The sequence below is a fragment of the Gossypium hirsutum genome, chromosome A10 (assembly GCF_007990345.1).
Source record: "Gossypium hirsutum isolate 1008001.06 chromosome A10, Gossypium_hirsutum_v2.1, whole genome shotgun sequence".
Taxonomy (NCBI): domain Eukaryota; kingdom Viridiplantae; phylum Streptophyta; class Magnoliopsida; order Malvales; family Malvaceae; genus Gossypium; species Gossypium hirsutum.
This window is the reverse complement of record NC_053433.1, coordinates 12,876,240-12,900,110: the sequence shown is the minus strand read 5'-3', so window position 1 is coordinate 12,900,110 and position 23,871 is coordinate 12,876,240. Positions and strand designations below refer to the sequence as shown.

Below are 23,871 nucleotides of genomic sequence, written 5' to 3'. Positions count from 1 at the left end.
AGTTACCCATGTTCTGCTGTCTGACAGTTCTGACCCTTCTTCACTAAAAATTAATTATCTCCTCGTACAGAATTCAAATGATGTTCTTGTTTATTTCTCTTGAAAATAGACTCATTCAGGATTCTAAAAATATAAATTTAATCCCATAATTATTTTTCTCTATTTTTTTATGATTTTCCAAATCAGAACAGGGGAACCCGAAATCATTCTAACCTTGTCTCACAAAATTTATTATATCTCATGATTTACAATTTCATTGCTTACATAATTTCTTCTATAAGAAACTAGACTTAATAAGATTTAATTTCATATTTTATTCATCCTATAATTAGATTTCTATAATTTTTGATGATTTTTTAAAGTTAGACTATTGCTGCTGTCCAAAACTGTTTTAGTGCAAGATATTAATTACCATGTTTATAACAACCTTATTTTTTTTTTCTACACTATTTCTCATCACTTTCTCTTATTTTCTCTTCACTAACATATCAAGAACATAGAACCTTATGTAAGAAAACTCTACTATAACATTATTTCCATGCTTTGTCAATAATAATAAGCTTAAAAACATATTGAAATCTTGATGTACTTACCTTGTTCTATTGATACCAATCTTTAACTTGATTTTTTCTCTCCTCCAACTTCTATTTCTTGAATCCAACTTGATATTCTAACTCCCCATGGTCCCCTTAACATTTTTCTCTCTTAGTAGCTATGGAAATTCTTTTGATTTCTAGGTGAAAATGGTAAATTTTTGGTGGAAAGACCAAATTGTAAAGAAAAGAAAATTTCTTTCTTTTCCTTCTCTTCTAACATTGGTTGCATGCATGGAAAGAGGATGAAAATTCATCATCTTTCCTTCCTTTTATACTAAATAATTAATAATAAAATAATAATAAAATAATAAAATATCTCATTAAAATAATATATATCTAATTAAATAATCATAAAATATCATCAACATCATCATTACTTTCTAGATTTCTCTCTCTTCCAATTGATCATTTTGCCCTTGATTGTCTTTTAAAATTTCATCATTGAGTCATTATTTAATTTGGTAAAATTACGATTTAATCCCTCATAATTTCTTCACTTATTCAATTTGGTCCTAATTCATCCATTTTCCTTAGTCTTTAGATCATTCCAGCCTTAAAATATTTGTACTATTGGTCCTTTAACTTTTTCATATTTACACTTTAACCCCTCAAGTTCTGAATATTTACTCTTGAACCACAAAACTTTTCTCATTTTTACAATTTAGTCCTTTCTTGATTTAATTCTATCATAATTTACTTCTCAATGTTGTCATAACTCAAAATTCCCTTTTTTATTGTTTTATTTCCTTATTTTACTTTATCAAAGATAATATCTTACAATAGAAATTTTCGGGGTATTACAAAAATACCAAATAAAATGAGTTGTATTAAATATGGAAACAATGGACATAATTTTTATATTTACTGACACTTTAAAAGACCGACATTTGATATTGAAAAATATTTAATACACCTTTATAAAATGAACAATGTTAATTGATTAAAATAATATTATTACAGATAAAAATCGAGATTGAAAAATGTTAACTAGTGCTTATAAGCATTAACCTTATGCCCCTAACACAACCTAAGCCCACAACTTAGAACCTAAATCCCTACCACATGACAAACAAAACCAAAGGGTGTTGGATAAGGTGAGAGCACATAATAACAACTTTTGAAGCAAAAAAGCAGTTATATCCTACAAATGGCTTCCAATTAGTTTTCAAAACTTAAGATTGATAGGGGCTGCGCGAACGCAAGCTCCCACTGCCACAAATTATGACGTAGGTTCTCCCTCTTGGGGAGACCTTAAAGTAGCCCCCCTACCAAGTGCAATGCAGGTCACTACTCTAGGCCATGAATCTTCCTGATCACTCATTGACCCCGTCCAGGTAAGTATGTTTTAATGTTGCCCTATCCTCTCTCTTTATACACCACTCCTTATGTTTTGTTTACCATATGCTAGCAATGTGGGATTCAGGTTGCAATGGGGGCATAAAGATCTAAAACATTTTTACCTTTCAATGCTTCTAATCAATCTTGATTTCTATCAATAATAATATTGTTTTATTTTTATTAACATTATTCTTAATTTTATAGTAATGTGTTAAATACTTCTCAATACTAAATATCAGTAATTTAAAATACCCATAAATATAAAAAGTATGCACATTGTTGTCATATATATATATATATACACACACATTAACACTTAAAGAAAAAATTATTTGATTTCCAATCAAACACAATTATTAAACATTTGTTTGTTTTTTATTCAAACAGATAGATCGAATAAATACTTTGATTTTTATATATTACATCTTATCCATTCAAACTCATATATATTACAAAATTCTTAAATTTTTAATATGTTTACATTATAAAAATTTTACATGTGACAAGGAAGAAAGTAAGCATTTGTGGAGGGAAAATTGCAACATAAACCACTTTATCTTCTTTATATAATTTTTAATTGTGTTTTGTAAGTTATATTTTTATAATAAATCCTTCTAATTTGTCTACATTTAATAATTCAACTAACAATTTTATAAAATAAGCCACTCTAAAATTTAAAATTATTTAAAAAATTCTTTTTAAATTAATTATCACCATTTTTACAAATTAAATATACTATTAAAACTGAATTAGATATTTAAAAATATAAATAATGTTACAATTAATTATTTAATGGCCAGAATATTTAAATTAAATTAGCAATCTACATCCATTAACTAATAAATAAAATTAAGTTAAAAACTATATATAAAAAATAAATTTTTGCACAATATGCTATTATAATGTTTATATTTTAAAAATAATTCCAAAATATTGTTTATTTAAATTAAATCTTATTATGTTTTCAAAATTAAATTTATATGTTATTAAATTTTAATTTCGTATTACAAAATTTATAAAAAAAAATTAAATATTATTTAATTAATCGGCCAAAAAACAACTGCTAGTTATAATAACAGTCACTCTTTTATTTTGTAATAATTCACGATCACTCTTTTTATTTTATAGCTTAATCATTAAATTACTAAAATTCACATCTTCACTTTTTTTGAAAAAAAAAATGAATGCCTCAAAGCATATTTCTCTCTTTAGAGCCATTAGTTTAAAATGATAAAAACAAGTAATGGTTAGATCTAATAATTTGAGATACAACACAATAATTTTTAATTTATAATCTATTTATATCTATCTATAATTTATTATTTATTTAAAAGCACGAGCTTAAAAAAATTTTGATTCGAAAAGAATACCCTCTATTTTTTATCATATTACTAAATTGACTTTTAAAATAATTATAATTATTAATTAAAAATTGACATAAAATAAAATTTATAATAATTATATACTTAACAATAATTATAATTCAATAGAATTTGAGATAATTGAATATTTAAAAATAATTATTAATTTAATTTACATTTATTATATTTTTTAATTAAAATAATTATAATTGAAATAAAAGTTGACGTATTTTTATAACCGGAGTAAAACTAAAATAATTTTACACTCTGTTGTATATTTTTGTATGATTAATATTTTAATGATCCAGCCTCATATTTCATATTTTATTTATATAGATCATGCATGTCAAATTTGGTGTAAATTAAAAATTTTGAACTGTTTATTTTAAATTAAAAAAATTAATTCATTCAATAAGTATTAATATTGACACTTTTTTAGATCGATATGATAGAGATATCAAATTAGTTAAAAAATTTATATACATAACAAGTAAAATTATATCGATAAATTTAACAGTTGAATCTTTAAAATATTAATTGTACAAAAACATGCAAAAGGGTTTAAAAGTGTAAATAGATCCCTCCTCTTATATATCGTTTACAAATTATTTTAATCAATTTATTGCCTATTAAGAAAATAAAAATAAAAATTGAATAGTAAATAATTTATTTTACAATATATCATATATTTTATTGTTTCTACAAATGCTTCAATAATAGGAATTTTTTATTATTACTATGTCTCGTTATCAAAATAATTAATAAAATAATTAATATATTTTAATAGTGTTTATCAGTTATTATTTTAAATAATGATTACATGAAGTAAAATCGTATTATATATTGATGTATGTTTTAATTATGATTTGAGATATTTTAATATTATTAAAAATTTATTGATCTACAAAATATCAATTTTCTAATATGATACTTACAAATTTCTTTTTACTATATTTGAATTGTTAAATAAATTAATATATTTCGATTATATTTAAAAAATAAATTAAAAATTAATTATAATAATTAAAAATATCTTATTTAAAAATTAATTATAAATTAATCGCCTAAAATCATATACAATATAATCACTGAAAATGAAAAATACTTAGATATCAGTTCATAAAAAAAAGGCCTCCATTTGGGAAAAATCAGAATCCCAAATGAAAGCCCAACCCATGAACTCACCAAAAACCTAAAGAATTCCGAAGACTTTCTCCCGGGGAGATCTTTCTAGAAGCCACGGTATCTCTAGACACCTCTAGTCGTGGATGGACACCACTCAATTCCATTCCATAACTCCTTCCAAATCAAAACTTTTTTAATAAATTATTAAATCGAAAATTCCACACAAACCCTCGTAAATAAAAGCCCCCTCGCTCCCCCCCCCCCACCCGCAAAAAAAAAAAAAACTCTCTGTTTCGCTTCTGTGAGTGTGAGGTTGTTTTCGTATGCTATCTCTCGCGAACGTACAAGAACATAACACCAAATAAAGAGAGAGGTCTTTTTGAAAAGAAATTTGCTGAACTGCTTTCGCCTCAATTTTCCTTTCCAAGGGTAAGATCGCCGCCCTTGGCTCTTTGTGCTTTTCTTCTTTCGATTTCTTTTTTAATTGTCGTTGTTGCATTTATTTCTCCGTCATGAACTTAGATCTGTTTTGTTTTATATTCAGCACGTCGGTCGATGTTTTTTTTTTCGCATTGATTTTTGCTTCTCTTTAGATTTAGCTGTTTGTACAGAATCAAGTAATTTCCTTATTTGATTTCTATTTTTTCGATTCGTTTGGGGAAAAATTAACTTATTTTTATATTTTGTGAATTTATTATTATGATTCGACGTGTTTTCATCGTTGGAATTTATTTTGAAGTTACAATTAGTTGTTTTAGGTTTATTTGAATGCGATTTCGATTTGGTCATTGCAAAGAGTTCCCATTTCTTATTAATTTTATTTGAAGGAGTGTTCATTTTGGGTTGATATCTGATTGTAAAGGTTTTTAGGGTTTGTTTCCAATGGTTTGATTTATGTATGTGAACTACTTGGTTTTTTAACCTTTAACTGAAGTGTTTTCATTTTGATTTGAGTTGCATTATATATCCGCTTGCATTTGTTTAGCCCTTACACTTGCCTCTGACCCTTATCTAGTTATTTGGCCTGTGTTCTTGTGTGAATGATCAACTCATGAAGCGCTTTTGAGTCTTTAAATGAGAACATAAGGGGGGATGTATATTGGATATTGTTATTTATATTAAAGATTTTTTTTAATGTAATAAGAGTCTTTAAATGGGAACATAAGGAGGAATGTTTATTGAATATTGTTATGATCTTTGTTATATCAATGGTATTATGTGTTCAAGTCCATGGAAGTTGACATGGAATATTGAGCAGCAACTTGTTGCCCATAACGTATTGATATCACCTTGGTTGATGCAATGTGTTATTTATTTAATGTGCAAAGTATGGTGCTCCAGTAGCTAGATTCCTAAAATAGTGATTATGAATTTTTGCCACTTTAATACTTATGATTGCACGGTACTCCAGTTGGCTAGATTCAAAACGTGATTATGATTTTTTTAAATTTTTTTTGCTTTCCTGGTTAAGTACTTATATATAATCTAATTTCTTTTTGTTTTGTTGGATGCCAGGTTAATCTTATTTTATAAAGTAAATTTGTGTAATTTCTGTTTAAGATGAGCGTTGTTGGGTTTGATTTCGGCAATGAGAGCTGCATTGTTGCAGTTGCGAGGCAGAGAGGGATTGATGTCGTGCTTAATGATGAATCAAAGCGCGAAACTCCAGCTATTGTTTGCTTTGGGGAGAAGCAGAGATTCATTGGTACTGCAGGGGCAGCATCTTCTACAATGAACCCTAAAAACTCAATTTCTCAGATAAAACGGTTGATTGGCCGTCAGTTCTCAGATCCTGAGTTGCAAAGAGATCTCAAGTCATTGCCCTTCAATGTCACTGAGGGTCCTGATGGATATCCTTTGATTCATGCTCGGTACTTAGGTGAAATGAGAACTTTTACCCCAACCCAAGTTTTGGGAATGGTTTTGTCGAATTTGAAAAGCATAGCTGAGAAGAATTTGAATGCAGCCGTAGTGGATTGCTGTATTGGAATTCCTGTGTACTTCACTGATCTTCAAAGAAGAGCAGTTTTAGATGCTGCCACAATTGCAGGCTTGCACCCTCTTCGCCTGATTCATGAAACTACTGCAACCGCATTGGCTTATGGTATTTATAAAACTGATTTACCTGAAAATGACCAATTAAATGTTGCATTTGTTGATATCGGACATGCTAGCATGCAAGTCTGTATTGCTGGCTTCAAGAAAGGGCAACTCAAGATCTTGGCTCATTCATTTGACCGCTCTTTGGGTGGTAGGGATTTTGATGAAGTTCTTTTTCAGCATTTTGCTGCAAAATTTAAAGAGGAATACAAGATTGATGTCCTCCAGAATGCAAGGGCTTGTATTAGGCTTCGGACAGCTTGTGAGAAGCTAAAGAAAGTACTTAGTGCCAATCCTGAGGCCCCTTTGAATATTGAGTGCTTGATGGATGAGAAGGATGTTAGGGGTTTCATCAAGAGAGAGGAGTTCGAACAGATCAGTGCTCCAATTTTGCAACGTGTGAAGAGGCCACTTGAGAAGGCTCTTGCTGATGCTGGACTTGCAGTTGAAAATGTTCATATGGTTGAGGTTGTTGGCTCAGCCTCCCGGGTTCCTGCTATGTTGAAAATCCTCACAGAGTTCTTTGGTAAAGAGCCTAGGCGTACAATGAATGCTAGTGAATGTGTTGCAAGGGGTTGTGCTTTAGAATGTGCAATTCTCAGTCCCACATTCAAAGTTCGAGAGTTTCAGGTGTGTATTTTCCAATTGACTTTTTACGAAGTTATCGTGATAATTTTGCTGTCTGTGTTGAATGTTATCTCAGCTGTGTATGCATTTGGTTGCATTGTAGTATGATTTCAAGGTGTTACTTTCTTTATTCTCCCGAATACGGAATAATGCAAGATTTTTCCTTGTATTTCCATTCCTTATATTCCCATTATTGTTGCTGCATGTCCTGTTGTCAAATTTGTGTCCTTTGACTCTTTTTCCCCTGAACACAGCTGACATCTTAACCTGTCTGATTTGAAAAAGGTCAATGAGAGCTTCCCTTTCCCAGTTTCACTATCATGGAAAGGTTCTGGTCCAGATTCTCAGGCTGGAGGAGCAGAACAACAACAACTTGTCTTTCCAAAAGGAAATCCAATACCCAGTATCAAGGCTGTGACATTCCACAAGTCAAGTACTTTCACTGTTGATGTTCAATATTCTGATGTTAGTGATTTGCAGGCCCCTCCAAAGATCAGTACATACACGGTAATTAATTCATAGACCTTGTATAAGACACTGAGTATCTTTTGTTTTAGTCTGTTTACTTCAGCATAAGGTTACTTGTTTATTATGCTAAATTCTTGCTCGGCTTTTTCATTTGTTATAAATTGTGGCATTTCTTAAATGGTAGATTGGGCCTTTTCCGACAATAAGAAGTGAACGGCCAAAATTGAAGGTCAAAGTTCGTCTGAATTTGCATGGGATTGTGTCCGTTGAGTCAGCAACAGTAAGTTGTTGAATTAGCTTTTTAAATTTTAATTTTATCTCAACTTGAATTCTTTTTTTCCCCTTGCTTTCCTGAATACTTTAATGTAATTTTAGCTCTTGGAAGAGGAAGAAGTTGAAGTTCCAGTTTCAAAAGAGCCTGAAAAAGACAATTCAAAGATGGAGACTGATGAAGCACCTAGTGGTACTGCTGCTCCCAGTGCCAATGAGACAGATGTCAACATGCAAGATGCTAAGGGTACAGCAGATGCTGCAGGGGCTGAAAATGGTGTTGCTGAGTCGGGTGACAAGCCTGTGAAAATGGAAACTGATACTAAAGTAAGTGATTTTTCTCTGCAATATGTACATGAATTGCCAGAGTTCACATTGTAGCCTTTTAGGCCAGTGTGTTCCTGATTCGCTGAATTTTTAGTGTGGGTTACTTATGTGGTATTTTTTTACAGCCTTGGTTCTTGCTTGTTTTGGTTGGTTGGTTTATGCATTTTGTTCTGGCTGTCATGTAGGTTGAGGCTCCCAAGAAGAAGGTAAAGAAAACAAACGTACCAGTGGCAGAGCTAGTCTATGGTGCAATGTTGCCTGCAGATGTTCAAAAGGCAGTAGAGAAGGAGTTTGAAATGGCTTTGCAAGACAGGGTTATGGAAGAAACCAAGGATAAAAAGAATGCTGTTGAGGCCTATGTTTATGACATGAGGAATAAGGTACGATGTTGTCTGCTAATTTTACTGAAACCTTGAACTTTTCTTGGCTGTTATGATTGTAAAACTAATTATATGTTGTGTCTTCAGCTTAGTGATAAATATCGTGATTTTGTTACTGCTCCGGAGAAAGAAGAGTTTACTGCTAAGCTTCAGGAAACAGAGGATTGGCTATATGAAGACGGTGAGGATGAAATAAAGGGTGTTTATGTTGCCAAGCTTGAAGAGCTTAAGAAGGTAATTCTTGTTCTTCTCTTGCTTTGTCAAGTTTTGTTGTACACATTGTATACCTGACAAATTGTCTTGATTTTGAAAAGCAAGGGGATCCTATAGAAGAACGTTACAAAGAGTATATGGAGAGGGGAACTGTCATTGATCAACTTGCTTACTGTATTAACAGTTACAGGGAGGCAGCAATGTCAAATGATCCCAAATTTGATCACATTGAACTTGCTGAAAAGCAAAAGGTAGTTGCTTGGTCCCTATCTTTACCGCTCTCCACTTCTTTCTGTTAGTGACGAGGTCAATGGTGGATTGTAATTGTAGGTCTTGAATGAGTGTGTAGAAGCCGAGGCCTGGTTGAGAGAGAAAAAGCAGCAGCAGGATCTACTTCCCAAATATGCCACTCCAGTTCTCTTGTCAGCTGATGTGAGAAAGAAGGCTGAAGCACTAGATAGGTACACTATTTGACATGCTTAAGATTTTGTATCCAGTATGTAGATTCTTGTTTCATTCGTTGATTTTCATACCCTGCACCTCCATGCCTATCTTAAATATGGCTATATGTGTTATCTATATTAGGTGCTGATATGCGGATTTGCCTTGAACAGGTTTTGCAGGCCAATAATGACGAAACCTAAACCAACTAAACCAGCCTCGCCTGAAACACGAGCTAACCCACCACCTCAAGGAGAGGGCCAGTGCCAAGGAGCGGATGCCAATGCAAGCCCTAACCACAACAATGTGCCTAGTGAAAATGCAACGGTAGGCAGTGGTGAGGCAGCTCCAGCTTCTGCAGAACCAATGGAAACTGACAAATCAGAAACTGCTTCGACTACTGCATAATTCAGTAGCTTGGTGGTGTGTTGATGATATATGTGGCCAAAATTTTCGTTCCTATGTACAACCGCTATTTTCGGAACCACTATTTTAGGGAAGGCTTGGGTTCGGCTGTGTTATTCGGGTCATAATTTTTAGATTGTAAAAGCTATCTCTTTGCATTGCCTGCCGAGATTTGTTTTTTTTTTTAAGACCGAGGGTTTTTCAAAAGACGGTTTTAAGAGGGAAAAAAGAACTGCTATTGTGATTTCCTTGCTAACATGTTTTTTTGTTAGTGGGAGGCTAAAAATTTACACTTTAAAAGGGAAATATCGAGTGTTAAATGTTTAGGTTGTGTTGGGATTAGTGAAATTATGTTGTGGGTATTGTCGGAAATTTATTTTTCATAAAATCTTCACATTCGTTATGGATGCCGTCCAGTCTTGGTGTTCCCTTTGGTCTCAACATTTTTTCTAAGTTGAGTTGGCCGATGATTGGAGTTCCCACAGCTGAAACTAATAGCCCTAGCCTCAAGCCATATCCAGATTCTACAAATTTTTGGATTTCCCTCAATTTTATCTCTTCAATTTCGGCGGCAATTTTTTAGAAAAATCTTGTTCTTGCTTTGTGGTTTCTTGATTGCCTTTATCCGTTCAAGCTCTCTCTATGTAAACAAAAACCAACTAATAACTGCAACAAGTTTGCTGGGATCAGATTTTGATGTTTCTTTTTTTTTTTTTTTGGTTCTAAAATTGCTTTTGTGTTTCAGTATGTCACTGAAGTCCACTTAAAAGGTTGCAATTATGATTTTTTTTGTCCTTAAAAAACTCTCGTTTTACCATTGACAGTAGCCGTAATCTGTTTATTTACCCCATATTTTCCCGAATTGCGGAGAAAATGATATATGAGAAGGAAGTATTAATTCAATTTGTTCTGGTTGCTCGTTTGATTATGTTGCTTGGATGTTTATAGCTTTAAAGCCACCAGCTGCGATCTGATGTGCAAAGTTGGGTGCTGTCAATGAAAATGATGAGGCCTTCATTTTCTGAGTCGATTCATTTTGACTCTGACTCACCTCTGTGAGAGGATCAGTCAAGCTAAGAGGTGAGTGAGCTTCCCAAAGAGCCTTTCCAGCTTTTGTATGTGCGTGTTTGTGTTTCTTAATAGAATTTGTGTCAAATTGGTTTTTACCCGTTACTTTGGTAGCTAGGGGCTGACATCCAACAGCAAGCAAGTACTCTGTATATTTGATTTTGTCATTCGCATGGAAGGAGAATGGATTGCAGCCTACATCAAATATGATACAACCTTAATAGATATCTGTTTTAAGCTAGATAAGATTTGAGCACAAGTCCAGGAGATGAAGGGACTAGGCTTTATGGATATGTTGCGCTTTTTACCTGGATGACAGGCAGAATTAAATGATGAGATGGACAATAACATATTGGAAAGAAACAAAACAACAAATAGAAGGTACTGCTCAGTACCTCTCCATTTATCTTACATAAGAAGAATTGAAGGGTTGGATGAGGTTCTGAAGGCAAGTGAATTAGCCACACATTAATGCTGTGGCTTGTGGTCTACGATGACCATCATAAATGATATAAGAGAAGAAAAGGATGAGGAAAAAAAGATGATTCAATTGTTTAGATCAGAAGTTAAAACAGAGGCAAGGGATGAAAAGGAAAAAAAAAAAGATGATGATAGGCCGAAATAAAGGACAACGAAGCAATGGGACAAAAAAAGAGCAAGGAAGTGGGGGTGGGGGGAGAAGAAGTCGAAGAAGATGAGAAACAAGCAAGCAAAATAAAGGAAAAGGAAGAAAATGGCTGCAAAAAGCCAGGTTACGGCCGAAGAATGAGATTAAGACAAGGGTGAAAGATTGAAAGTGATTGCCCACGCAAATGGCGAGGAAGAAGCTCTCAAGCGAGAGACAATTGGGTATCCTTTTTAGGACAACCAGTGCTAGGGTTATATGTCGAAAACACTTTGTAAAGTGTGAGCGTACTATTGAAGTAATGATTAGAGGAGTTTCTAGGAAGGTGTTCTTTTATTGTCAAACAACATTATAGGTGCCATTAATCAGCTCTTGAAGGATGCTCCGATTCTTAGAAATGATTACATTAATCAAGTTGGAGAAAATTGAGGATTCAAAACTCCTATAACCTGTTATGTATATTTGAAATGTCTATCAATTTTGAGGACAACTTATGCAGAAAAAGAAACTCAACTAGACAAGACCAAAACATCTAGGCACTTGGCCATTCATTCACCTTGAAAAAATGACACATCAGTTAAACTATAGCATGGAATCTCTAAATTCAGTACAAGTTTCTACTTGATTTTGAATGATAACAGCATGTATACCGTGTTATTATTGTCTATCACAACGGCATCTGGCAACAGTCTCCCATATACCATACAACAACATTTAACAGCCAAAATCTGATGAATGTTATAAAGAAGATAACAGGGTTTTGCATATGTTACCCACTAGCATTCTCACCGGAGGCATCATTTGCCTCATTCTCACCATGCTGTAGTTCCGCAATTTCAGCCTGCGCTCTTTCCATGATCTGCCTCTTCTGCATTTCCAACTCCCTGTGAAAATCCATTCTCATCTTCTCCAATTCCAACATCTGCTGCCTTTTACTATTCTCGATTTTTTCATATATGTCGCTGAATTTCTGGATAGAATCTGCAAGCAATTTGACTGAAGAATCCTCGCCAGATTGCCTCCCAAATCTTCTCTTTTTAGGTGGCAGTCCATCTGAGACATCCTCCTCACTGTCAGCGAATTCAGAATTGGCTGGACTATCCCTCATTTCATCCAAACCATTTGCTCGGTTCAAATAAACTCGAGGGTTCATGAATACGTATTCACCCGAGTCAAATCCGCAAGAGAGACGACCCTGCTGTGGAGGAGTTGACATCAACATATCCACCTTCTTGAAATAAACCCATTTGCTAGTGGTACCACCAGTCTCTGTCAGCATAGCCTTTTCCTTTTTATATTTCTTCTTCAATGTATCCAACCGATTCCGACATTGTGTCTCAGTCCTTTCAATCTTTGAAATCTCTGAAACCTTCTCTGCAACTTCTTGCCATTCCTCGGTTCGGAGACTCTTCCTCCCACATTGCAAAAAGCAGTCACCCCAGGCATCTAGCAAAACCAATGTCTCATGCTCAGTCCAATCCGTAAGAGAATTCCTCCCACCGTATGAGGACTTTAGCACAGATGGAGCTGCAACTGCTGGTGTTGGTACTCGAGGAGCAAATTCATAACTTGACACTAAACTCTTCAATTTCCTCTTTTTTGGGTGCCTCCCCAAGTTGGCAACAACATTCTTTCGATCATCACCACCTTCATTATAATCATCCTCCTCCTCATCATCATCAAGCAAGTCATCCTCCTCCTCCTCCTCCTCCTCATCATCATCATCTTCATCTTCATCTTCATCTTCATCTTCATCTTCATCTTCATCTTCATCTTCATCTTCATCGTCCATGCCTTCTCCTACATACCGGACACCATTACTTCGGTTAAGAGTTTCCTCTTCTTCTCCCAAATCCTCCACTTCGTCCTCCCCATCTTCATCATCGTCAACATATTGATTCCTAATTGGTCTAGAACTCGGAATATTTCTTAGAGGAAGCTTTTGGGGATTTGAAGAACCATACCCCTGCTGGTGGCTAACACCATAAGGATTTGGAGGATATCTAGCATCATCCTCAATGTCATCCATTAAAACCAAAAACTGACCTCAACAATGAGACAACCCTAAAGTATCCTTAACAATCTAAGCCAATCTCAAAAACAAAATTTCTAATTGGAGGTACTTCCAATCCCCAATTTGCTCTTCCCCATCCAATCAATCTTTGACAACATTACAACAATCATTATTGTTTTGCCAATTACGATCCCCACTAGCACTCATTAACATTCCTAAAACCCTCGATTATTTTTCTTGATAAAAAGGAAAGAAGTCATTATCGAATCAAATAACAAAAACCCATAACAGATTGATATAAAAAAGGACAAAAAAAAAGTTTTTCAACTCAAAATCACGGAATTCTCAAACTTTCAACACACAAGTTCGCAAAATTCAACCCCCACCATGTTTGTTTACCAAAAGCAAAAAGGGAAAAGCCAATTAAAATTCAATTTCCTTTCTATCTTGTTACTTTCCAGCTGTTGATCACTGATTCATCCTTCACCAACCAACAGAAAAAAAATTTCAAATTCCAATTAAACCCATCATCTCAAAATCAATAAAATAACCCTAATGTCAAATCAGACCATTCATAACTTACCTGGAAAGTTCTCAAAAATGCTTATAACTTCTCTTAATCATCAAACTTTTAATTGAAGCTCCAAGAAACCCCTAACTCACAAAATTAAGGCAAATTGAAAACGCTTCATTTCTATTTCTCTCAGGAAGAAGATTTAACACGAAAAGAGAAGAAAAAAACAGACACTGATACAGGCGAGTGTAAAATCTTGGAAGAAAAAAAGAAAAGGGGTAATTGAGAGTGTAAAACGAGGATTGCTGCAATTGCACGCCTTGTTCTTAATATGATTGGATAACAGGCCTTGATATTTAGGAGCCCATTTGGGTAGGTAGATTGTTAAATGGGTTTTCATGATAACGTAGGCACTGGGTTGTTTTGTCTTTTCATTTAAGGTTCTTGGTTTTCCAAGTGAAATCAAAAGTTTTCAGCCCATTGGGTGACAGGAAAAGCTTGATTCTTTCTACAAGAAGAAATTAACTCGGCTTAAAGAAAAAAAGAGAGATTAACTTTCCCTCCGTTGAAATGTAGCTGACTTTTATATACAGGTAAGAGAATTACTACAAAAAAAACTTAAGCTTCAATCCCCCTCAAAAGAAGGTTCCACGGAGGGTGGAGTCCAGCTGAGCTGAAGCTTTATAATATTTTACTAATATGAAAAAGAAGGTTCTTAGAAGCGAAAATTGTAGAATTTGTTAATGGATACGCCTCTCTCCTCTATCAGCCTCCACGGTCAGTTTTCAATCTTTCAACTTTTTTTTTCTTTTGAATCAAAACCTGTATTAGTTTTCCTCAAATAACAGGCGCTTTTTTATTCTCAGCTTCCTTCCAATAAAAGGCATTTAGGTTCGGGTTTGTTTCTCTCAGGACTCACTGATTTACCAGATCCGAGTTCACCAAGTCTCAATTTTGGGCACACTGGCGTTGAATTTTCATTCTCCAAAAAAACTGGGTTTTTTCTTGTAACTTCGAAAAATTCCAGCTGGGCAACCAGTGGTTCTACTAATCCCTTTTTTTTTCTGAGAATTAGGGTTTCCAAGAAAAAAAAGCATTGGAGGAACTAGTTCCTTTTTAGGGTTTGCCACTTGGGTATAAGGAAAGTTTTAGTGTACATTGAGGAATTGGTTTGAAATTGTTTCGGTTTTGTGCTGATCTGGGAGAATCCGGAATTTGAAGGGGTATTGAATTGTAGACATGTTCTATGGTGCGGTGGTATGGGATCCTTGGCTTATTGTAGCCCAAATTGTTTGCCTTCAATGTTTATACTACCTTACTCTTGGAGTTTTCTTATCGTTTCTTGTTGGCATTCGCGTTTCTCGTATGAGTTTGGTCTATTTCTTTGACTTTGCATCGGTTACTACCTCTACCGTTACAGGCTGGTGTGTCATTGCTTCCTTTCTGCTCAGCTCAATTGCGGGGTGAGAATACAATTTCAATCTTGTCTTTTATAACTATGATTCATTTGTATGCTTCTTCAGGTCTGCTATCTTGAAATTTTGATTGTATTTATAGAACAAATGCTAGGGTTTTAATTTGCTGCATTTCAGATTTATTACTTATTAAATTTGCTTGAACATGAATACTTGATTTCAAGATGAATGATATTTAAAAGTTCTGCAGAACTAGGCCTAACTTATTTAAAAACTAGTTTGTGTGCTTTATAGCACCTTTGGGTTATGATTTAACTAAAAAATCTCCATTTCTCTTGTTTTTTCCCTTGATTATAGATTTTAGGACTGGCTTGGATCAATGTACAGATTACATTGTATGGTTGTGATATTTGTCTGTGTCATTTGTTCTATGATATCTATAAAGGTTAACATAAGAATATCTAAGCTTGAAAAGTTATTAATTATGGTTATTTTTGCTTATACGGTTTGTGTCCTGTATGAGGGAGGTGTTTTTAGTTCTGAATTAGATATTGCTTCTGTGAAGATCTAATTTTAACCTAAGTTATATTTTATATGTTCAGATACATGTCACTTGAAGTAAATTATATAAGAAGTTCTGAGATGATAATAATATTTGGCGTTTTCTAAACTGAGCTCATTTTAACTTCAATTTTGCTTTATTTGGATCTATGCAGCGCTGGGTATATGCTTTATTTGATTGAAAGGGCAAAGAAATGCTTAGATTTTTCAGCCACACTCTATATTATACATCTTTTTATATGCATCATGTATGGAGGTTGGCCTTCCTCAATAACATGGTGGGTTGTGAATGGTACTGGAGTTGCAGTGATGGCTTTGCTAGGTGAATATTTATGCATTAGACGGGAACTCAGAGAGATTCCCATAACACGATATTGATCAAGTAAGAAATAATTCCTAAATATGTTAAATTGATTTCTTAAGATAAGTGTAATGTAGAATATATATATATATTCAAGTCATTCTTTCTTGCATTTGTAAGATTGCTATTCATCTTCCTGCTCTACTTAATATATTCTGTTCAATGCTTTTCTGCCACATTAATTCTGTATCTGGTAAATAAGCAAAAGAATAGAAGTTGTTGAACTATGTCAAGTTAAAACATAAATGATTGAAAGACTTACCTGAGACCTTGCTAGTTTATGGTTGAACTTAGTATTTACATTTGCTCTCTTCAGTTAACAATTCTTTCTTTGGTTCCTCAATTGTAATATATTGGCTGACTTTTATCTGATGCAGATGTTTGACTGATAAAGAATCAGGTATGAAGAAATTCCTTGTGGCATTAAAATACATTGTTTCCCAATGCTTTGAAGGATATAATTATTTAAAAACCAAATATAATCCGCAATGAGAAAGATGAAAGAGAGCAACCATGAAAGTTTGGGATAGTGATGCTGAGGTGATATGAAGCTGAAGGCATTCATTTGGGTTTGATCTTTGAGAACTGTTTTCATATTTTAGCTGCATAGCTGATTAGTTTTTTAGTTTTTTAAGTCTGCATATGATTAGATAAATTTGGGGTTATCTGACCTAAGTATTTTCTTGATCTACAGTTTATTTATTTATTTTTTTCCTTTTCTGCTTTCAAGCATTTGCCACACATGTTAAGTATAAATGATGTGATTTGCTTGTGGATAATATCTTTGATTTTAGGGTAAACTTCTAAAATTAGATATTTTTATTTTTGTTAATTTGGTGACCGCTATTAATTAAATTGATCAATTTAATTATTTTTTTATTTTTTCCTTATTTCTTTCGTTCCTTTTTTTTTCTTACCTTTCTCTCTCCTCTCCTTTTCCCCCATATTTTTCCTTAAATCCAACACACAAATGCAATGACAGTTATTCCAAATGAAAATCCAGAATGCTGAGCGGAATGAGCAACCGTTGGTGTTTGAAGTGGCTATGAAAGCAATGTCGATGATGGAAATAAGCAAAATCCATATCAATAACAACCCGTGTTGTGCGGTCTGCAAGAGCAATTCTGGTTAGGGGGTCAAAGTTCTTAATATGCCTTGGGATAATTTGTATCATTCCAACTGCATACTCTCATGGCTTCAATTATGAAACTCAAGCTTTGTTTGTTGCCACAAATTACCCGCCAACGTTGACGGTAATGAAGAAGCCGAAATCGATTGTGTATATTCAAATTTGGGTGAGATTCTAGCTGGGCTGATTGTTTGGAGGTTACCCGGCAAAGGGTTTGCAATGGATAGGTTTCCAAGAAGAATTAGAGGAGGCGGAGAGAATAGAGAATTTTTAATGGTTTACACAGAAGTGGACGGTGGTTTTAGCGATGGAGGGTTGCGACAAAGGGTTTCATGGGTGAACCAAGGTCATAAAGGGAGGCAAAAAGGACGGGTTTTTTCTTTTTTTCTTTTGGGGACTTTTTTTGCGAGAGGATTGTCTTACTGGTTCAAGTTCTTCTAATTTTAGGTTAGTTTCTAGTTATTTTTAAACCCTAGATTGTGAAATCTCAAATCATCCGTAAATATTGAGGAAAAATAAAAATGGGTGTCTCTCAATTTACTACATTTTTGTCAATAATTGAGAGCATTCAAATAAAAAGAATGGAAAAGAAAGAAAGGAAAATAAATAAATAAATAATTGTATTTAACAGTGGAATAGTGAATTTGATAGCAATTTAGTTAATTTAATTAACAACAATGATTAAAATAACAATAAAAAAATTAATTATAGAGTAATTAATGAGTAATTTATCCTAAAGTATGATGAGTATGAAATGAAAACCTTGACATGTGAACAATAATATATACAAGGTCTATATAGCCATAAAATTTCGATACCAAGCCATTGCATTCCCGAACGCTTAGAAGACATTGAATTTTTGAAAAAAAAAATTTTATCAATGTCAAAATGTTTTTCAGTATGTTATATGTCACTCGAGCTGATACTATATTATAGGCTCAATCTTCAGTATTATTAGAATATTTTTTATTTCATTTTAATAATTGAATTTTATCTCGTTAATCGACCTTAATAAAAGGTTGATTGATCAGAACGTGTCATGTTATCAATAATATGACAAGTTGACTAATAATGTGACATGTTAATCAAGTTGATTGATGACATGGTATATTGACCGACTTTGACTGATCAATATTATTAAAAATAAAAAATTAGTAAAAATTATTTTAAAAAATTTAATTTTAAAAAAAATCTTAAAAATTGAAAAATCTTAAAAATTTGTGAAGTTTTATTAAGAATTATAATAATTACAATAATTTTTTTAAAAATTATAAAAATATTGAATTTTTTTAAAACTATTATAAAAAAAGAGCACAATATTATTCAAATAAAGAGATTAAAATTCATCCCTATGCTCATTGCAATGACAAATTTTATGTGTTATTTGATTAATTTGTCCTCACTACCTAATTGAAAATTTTTCAATAAAATGTTTGGAACATTTTGGTAAATAAATTAAATTTTAAATTAAAAAACAAGCATTAAATTCAAATATTTGAAGACAGATTTAAGAAAAATTGTAAAAATGTAATTCCTCAAGATTATCTGGTATTCGACCTAATGAGGAACAGATAATTCTAAGTTTTAGAAATCTTCAATTTTGTTTTCAATATTTTTGAGTTCTAGTTTAACTATCTTTGTTTATGTATTAATATTTTTGCTGAGTATTGATACACAGTCAAGTTAGCCATGGATTAGTCATATTAATGACAGAGTATCTCTATAGGCAATTGTAGTAATCCAGAAATTCTGATAGAAAAATATGTCCTTTCTTTAGAAAAACCAATTCTTTTGCAAGCTTTCCCTCCGAACAATCCCAAAAGTCTGACCAAACCTCAAATGGCATTGTTAATGAACAAGAACATTATGAAAATATTCCCCAAAGATTTGATAATTGAACTCTCTCAAGAATTCCAACAAACAAAATTTATAAGAAAATAACTTTTGAAACTTTAAATGCTTTTTATAGTTATGTTATAAAGACAAAAGAAAAAGTTTACCTATTAAAAAAGAATATAAAACAATCCAATTATTAGATTGTTTTTTGGTTACTCAACTAGGACCCATTTTATTTTTAGTCACCCAACTATGTTTTTTATTTTTTAAAATGGTTACCCAACTAATCAAGATTGTTTTTTGGTCCATTTCTGTTAATTGCACTAACGAGAGAGTGATGTGGCAGTTGAAAAATAGGTGTAATAACAAATTTAGCCTTTAATTTTTACATATTATATCGATTTAGTCATAATTTTTAAAAAATTAATCTTAAAAATTTATAAATGGTCTCAATTTGATCCTAATTCTAAAAACTTTAAAGAAAAATATAAAAAAATATTTTTAAATATATATATAAATTAAAAAAATTTATTGACAAATAATAATATATAAAATTTTAAAAAATATAAAAATACATAAATATATTTTTAAAATAATAATAAATTTAAATTTTATATTAATGTAGTAGAGATTCTTTGGCCACTAGTGCTATTAGTACTGGGAAGTCTAGTACCCCATTTTCAAACTTGTATTGTACATAGCCACCCTCACCTTTCTTCACAAAATTTAATGTAATGACTCAAATTTTAAGGTCATTGGAAAAGTGAGTTTTTAGATTTTCGACTTTGAAAATTAGATTCGTAAATATTTATTAGAAATATTTACAAAGTTAAGTAAGAGGTTAATTAGATTTTAATTAAGTAAATTTAGCTTAATTAGGGTTAAATAAGTATATGGATTAAATTGAATAAAGTGTGAAAGTTTAATTATAAACTATAGAAAAGTCAAGGGATTAAATTAGCAAATAAGCCTATATGACAAGTGTGTGGTAGGTATAAATAAATGTGTATTATTTTAATTGGTACAAATATATATATATCTTTACTTATTATATAAGTAAATAGTAATATAAAGTAAAATATATTATATTATATAATTTAACATATTGATTAAATAAAAGAAATAAAACATAATAATAATAATAATAATAATAATAAAGAAAGAAAGAAAGAAGGCACGATTAGCAGGGAAAGAAAGAAGGAAAAAGGCAAAGAAAAAGAAAAGGGAAAATTTGGGTTTTAAGATTTCAAGTTTGATTGGTAAGTTAATTTAATCCATTTTCTTGTAATTTTGGTGTCTATGAAATCCTAGGAAGAAATACTATTTGAATTATGTTGAAATTTAGGAAGATAGTGAATTTTTATATGTTGATTAAGTTGTATAAATTGAAAAATTATGAGATAAAATGATAGAAATTCAAGTTAGAAGTGGGAGAAGGATTAAATAATAAAAAGAGATATAAGTTTTGTTATAGTAGGGACTAAATTGTTTAAATTGTAGAATTGATGTTTTATATTGAATATGAAGAGTTGAAACTTGTTTAAAGTGATAATTTAATGAAAATATAGGATTTATTTTGAAGAAAGAGAATGGTTATGGTGGAAGGACTAACTTGGAATTTATGTAAAAGCTACATGGAAATAAAAGAGTGTGTTATCAAATAACATACATTGATAATTTTAAATGTTAAATTTTATGTAGCCAACATAGCACCGGAAACGTCATCGAAAAAGGGAAAAGAGAAAGTGAACGAGGATATCGAGTAAACTCGAGAATTTCAGTTTGTATTTCTATAAATTATGCTTAATAATTTAATAAATGTAATTGTTATTTCTTTTTAATTAATTAGTATGTATGATAAATATTGTGATAGAAAATTGTTATTGTTTCTATATTAAAATGAAATGATTCAAAACCCTATTAACAGTGTTGGGCTAAATCGGATATAGTTGGCATGCCATAGGATTGGAAGTGTTTAAGGATACTCCGAATGTGTGTCGATGAGACACTATATGTGTCGACTACTGTTACTGTTCCGAATTCGTTCCGAAGAGGTACTCTGTACCTGACTGTTCCGAATTCAATGAAACACTGTATGATATCCCGGTGTGTGGGTTGGATCCGTGTATCCGTCCAGGTCCGAGTTATGTTAGTAGGGGTAAATAAAAGTACTGAAGACAAATACTGACTGCTATTGATTATGTGACTGTGATTGTTATATGATTATTAAAAGGTATCGAATGATATGAAATATATATAAAGAATTGCTTAATTACATTTAAGTGCTATAAGATGAAGACAAGAGATTAAGCTATTAAGATTATGAAAGTAAATGTTTTGAATTACAATACAGATATACGGCTTATTATTGTTCTAAGCATTAGTTTATAGAAATACTACTGAGTGTATACTCAGCTTACGGTTTGTTTTCCGTGTGCAGGATTAGGTACGAAAGAAAGTTAAGGACTCAGCATCCAAGCCAATCCCGAACTCAAAGTGGTGAAGTACCTTTCTTTTGGTAAAATGGCATGTACCTAGGCTGATAAGATTTTATTTTGTAAATGATAAGAATGAGCATGAAAGATGTTGAAACATGGTATGAAATATGCATATTTTGGAAGTTAAACTTACATGAGTTTGACTAGTATGATAATGCAGTATAATTTTTATATGAATTGTGGTACATAATCCTTAAGAGGTATTGAAGTGAATGAATGAATATTTGCTAAGTTTGAATGACATAATTAATGATATTTGATTTAAGAACTATTAGTAAATGTTTGGGCGTGAATTAGATGTGTTTAGCATGTGAAAATAGCTTTAAAATGGTCAAAAATCATGTTTTCACACGGCCAAGTCACATGGGCATGTGCTCAGCTGTGTGGCTCTCTGTTTATGTCACACGGGCTGTCCCCACAGTCGTATGTGCAAGTCAGATCTGCCCATGGCCTGGCCCCATAGTCATGGGAACCCCACAGGCTGGCCACACGGCCATGTCCCAAGCCACACAGGCGTGTGCCATTATCTTCAAGGTAAAATTTCCAAAGTTACCGATTTATTCCCGAATTACTTCTAAAGCATGTATTGGGCCCCGTAGACCCATTTTAGGGACTTTATAGTGTAATTTGAGAAGTTTCGATTTGGAATGCAAATTTATGACTCGATTTTGTATAAATGCTAGTGTATAAGTTCGGTAATACCTCGTAACCCTATTCTGGTGACGGTTTGAGGTTAGAGGGTGTTACATTTAATGTGTGTAAATAAATATATAGTTTTCTTTAAAAATATTTGTGTATTTATATATATTAATTTTTTTTAGAATTAGGATTAAATTGAGAATATTTGTAAATTTTTAGGGTTAATTTATTAAAATTATAATTAACTTTATATAATATGTAATTAACTAAATTTGTTATTATACCGATTTTTCTAATTACTATGTCAGCTTGTTGTTCGTGATTTTAGCTGAAGTGATCATAATGACCGAACTATGTAAAGTTGGTGCTTAAATTGTAATTTTTTTTATTTTGGGTGCCTAAAATGAAAATATTTTATAGCTGGGTGACTATCTATGTAGTTTACCTTAAAAAAAACATATGTTTGAAATTAATAATAAAAGGTATGTATTTAAAAATAACATAGAATAAACAATGAAATGTATTGTAACACTCTGGTTCTAGTAGGTACTAGGTTTGGCGTATAGTCCTAAGGTAGTATGCTTGGTAGAGTAGGCTTTGCTCAAGTGCATCTTTCGACGTATAGAGCGGGCATGTATAGTTATGTGGTCAAGTTAATAAAGGTTCCTTGTCAGGTGGCTATGTTAGTTGGAATAAGATTAATGGCCAAGTAAAATGGTATCGAGAGTATGAGTTCACGTCACGAATATAATACGTTCGTTAACTGTGGTACTGTGCAAGTTAAGTTACAAGGTAAGTTGGTTAGGAACCAATTGACTGTGAACCTAATAATTAAAAGATAAGGTAATACTCAATTAGGTTTTTGAAAGTTACAGATTTTTTTATAAGACAATTCAGTAATGATGTGATGTTTGTCAAGTTCCCATAAGGACTTAGATTATAATAATGGATATTTAAGTTTGGGAAAAGGGGAGTTCTCTTCTTCTTTCTTAAAAAATATGGTTATCTAAGGTTTGAGGAATCGAAGACATTTCTTTAAACTAAAGTTGAGATCTCGAATTTTATCAGTGATTACCCCATGTCAAGGTAAGTTTTATGACTCTGCATGTTATGCTATGAAAGAGTAGTTCTGTAAGAGTGCATGAATAGTTAGATGAAGAAGTAAGACTTTGTATAGGGTTCATTTGGGTTTGAGATGTAACACCCCTAACCCGTATCCGTCGCCGGAATAAGGTTACGAGGTATTGCTGATCAATACACTTCATTTAACATACATTTATCAAACATAAAGCATTCATTCTCATAAATCATTCAACACAATCACATTGTCCCTTATAAGGGCCTACGAGGCCTTAAACATGGTTTATAAGTGGTTCGGGACTAAATCGATAACATATGAAAATTTTAGAAACATAGAAAAGTTTCAACCATACAGGGGTCACACGCCTGTGTGAACAGGTCGTGTGTTTCACATGGCTCTAGACACGCACGTGTCTCAAGTCGTATGGAAACAGGGCATACATACTGACTTGGGTCACATGGCCAACCACATGCCCGTGT

At 32.3% G+C, this 23,871-nt stretch overlaps 3 protein-coding genes and 1 non-coding gene across 6 annotated transcripts; 2 read left to right on the top strand and 2 right to left on the bottom strand.

Moving 5' to 3' along the window:
* Positions 1 to 1,777: 1,777 nt before the first annotated feature.
* Positions 1,778 to 1,938, bottom strand: LOC121209041 (U1 spliceosomal RNA). The gene has a single exon (XR_005904159.1). It is a non-coding gene; the product is annotated as a U1 spliceosomal RNA (small nuclear RNA).
* A 2,580-nt stretch (positions 1,939 to 4,518) lies between these two features.
* On the top strand, positions 4,519 to 9,957 carry LOC107897244 (heat shock 70 kDa protein 14). The gene is made up of 10 exons (XM_016822625.2): positions 4,519 to 4,849; positions 5,936 to 7,150; positions 7,433 to 7,654; positions 7,800 to 7,895; positions 7,991 to 8,212; positions 8,398 to 8,592; positions 8,680 to 8,826; positions 8,907 to 9,056; positions 9,136 to 9,266; positions 9,420 to 9,957. Exons 2-10 carry the CDS (start codon positions 5,981 to 5,983, stop codon positions 9,652 to 9,654), a joined length of 2,568 nt encoding a protein of 855 aa, XP_016678114.2. The 5' UTR covers positions 4,519 to 4,849; positions 5,936 to 5,980; the 3' UTR covers positions 9,655 to 9,957.
* Positions 9,958 to 11,864: 1,907 nt separating this feature from the next.
* LOC107897245 (trihelix transcription factor ASIL1) lies at positions 11,865 to 14,189 on the bottom strand. The gene is made up of 2 exons (XM_016822626.2): positions 13,942 to 14,189; positions 11,865 to 13,839 (listed from the first exon to the last, which is right to left on the bottom strand). The coding sequence occupies exon 2, from the start codon at positions 13,371 to 13,373 to the stop codon at positions 12,114 to 12,116; it is 1,260 nt and encodes a 419-aa protein (XP_016678115.2). The 5' UTR covers positions 13,374 to 13,839; positions 13,942 to 14,189; the 3' UTR covers positions 11,865 to 12,113.
* A 74-nt stretch (positions 14,190 to 14,263) lies between these two features.
* Positions 14,264 to 17,881, top strand: LOC107897247 (protein SYS1 homolog). 3 transcript variants are annotated; one of them, XM_016822630.2, is made up of 5 exons: positions 14,264 to 14,649; positions 14,739 to 15,335; positions 16,004 to 16,230; positions 16,587 to 16,609; positions 17,213 to 17,881. In XM_016822630.2, exons 2-3 carry the CDS (start codon positions 15,112 to 15,114, stop codon positions 16,224 to 16,226), a joined length of 447 nt encoding a protein of 148 aa, XP_016678119.1. In that variant the 5' UTR covers positions 14,264 to 14,649; positions 14,739 to 15,111; the 3' UTR covers positions 16,227 to 16,230; positions 16,587 to 16,609; positions 17,213 to 17,881. The 3 variants fall into 3 exon arrangements, with proteins under 3 accessions (XP_016678119.1, XP_040934686.1, XP_016678118.1); XM_041078752.1 differs by having other exon boundaries at positions 17,192 to 17,881; XM_016822629.2 differs by lacking the exon at positions 17,213 to 17,881 and having other exon boundaries at positions 14,297 to 14,649; positions 16,587 to 17,041.
* The last annotated feature ends 5,990 nt before the right edge of the window (positions 17,882 to 23,871 follow it).

What these genes read in the sequence shown, in the direction of transcription:
- LOC107897245 (XM_016822626.2), bottom strand. Translation starts at nt 13,373, where the DNA reads ATGGATGACATTGAGGATGATGCTAGATATCCTCCAAATCCTTATGGT.
- LOC107897247 (XM_016822630.2), top strand. Translation starts at nt 15,112, where the DNA reads ATGTTCTATGGTGCGGTGGTATGGGATCCTTGGCTTATTGTAGCCCAA. An exon ending in CTGCTCAGCTCAATTGCGGG is followed by an intron (nt 15,336 to 16,003) that starts GTGAGAATACAA and finishes GGATCTATGCAG; the next exon opens with CGCTGGGTATATGCTTTATT.
- LOC107897244 (XM_016822625.2), top strand. Translation starts at nt 5,981, where the DNA reads ATGAGCGTTGTTGGGTTTGATTTCGGCAATGAGAGCTGCATTGTTGCA. An exon ending in CAAAGATCAGTACATACACG is followed by an intron (nt 7,655 to 7,799) that starts GTAATTAATTCA and finishes CTTAAATGGTAG; the next exon opens with ATTGGGCCTTTTCCGACAAT. An exon ending in TTTATGACATGAGGAATAAG is followed by an intron (nt 8,593 to 8,679) that starts GTACGATGTTGT and finishes TTGTGTCTTCAG; the next exon opens with CTTAGTGATAAATATCGTGA.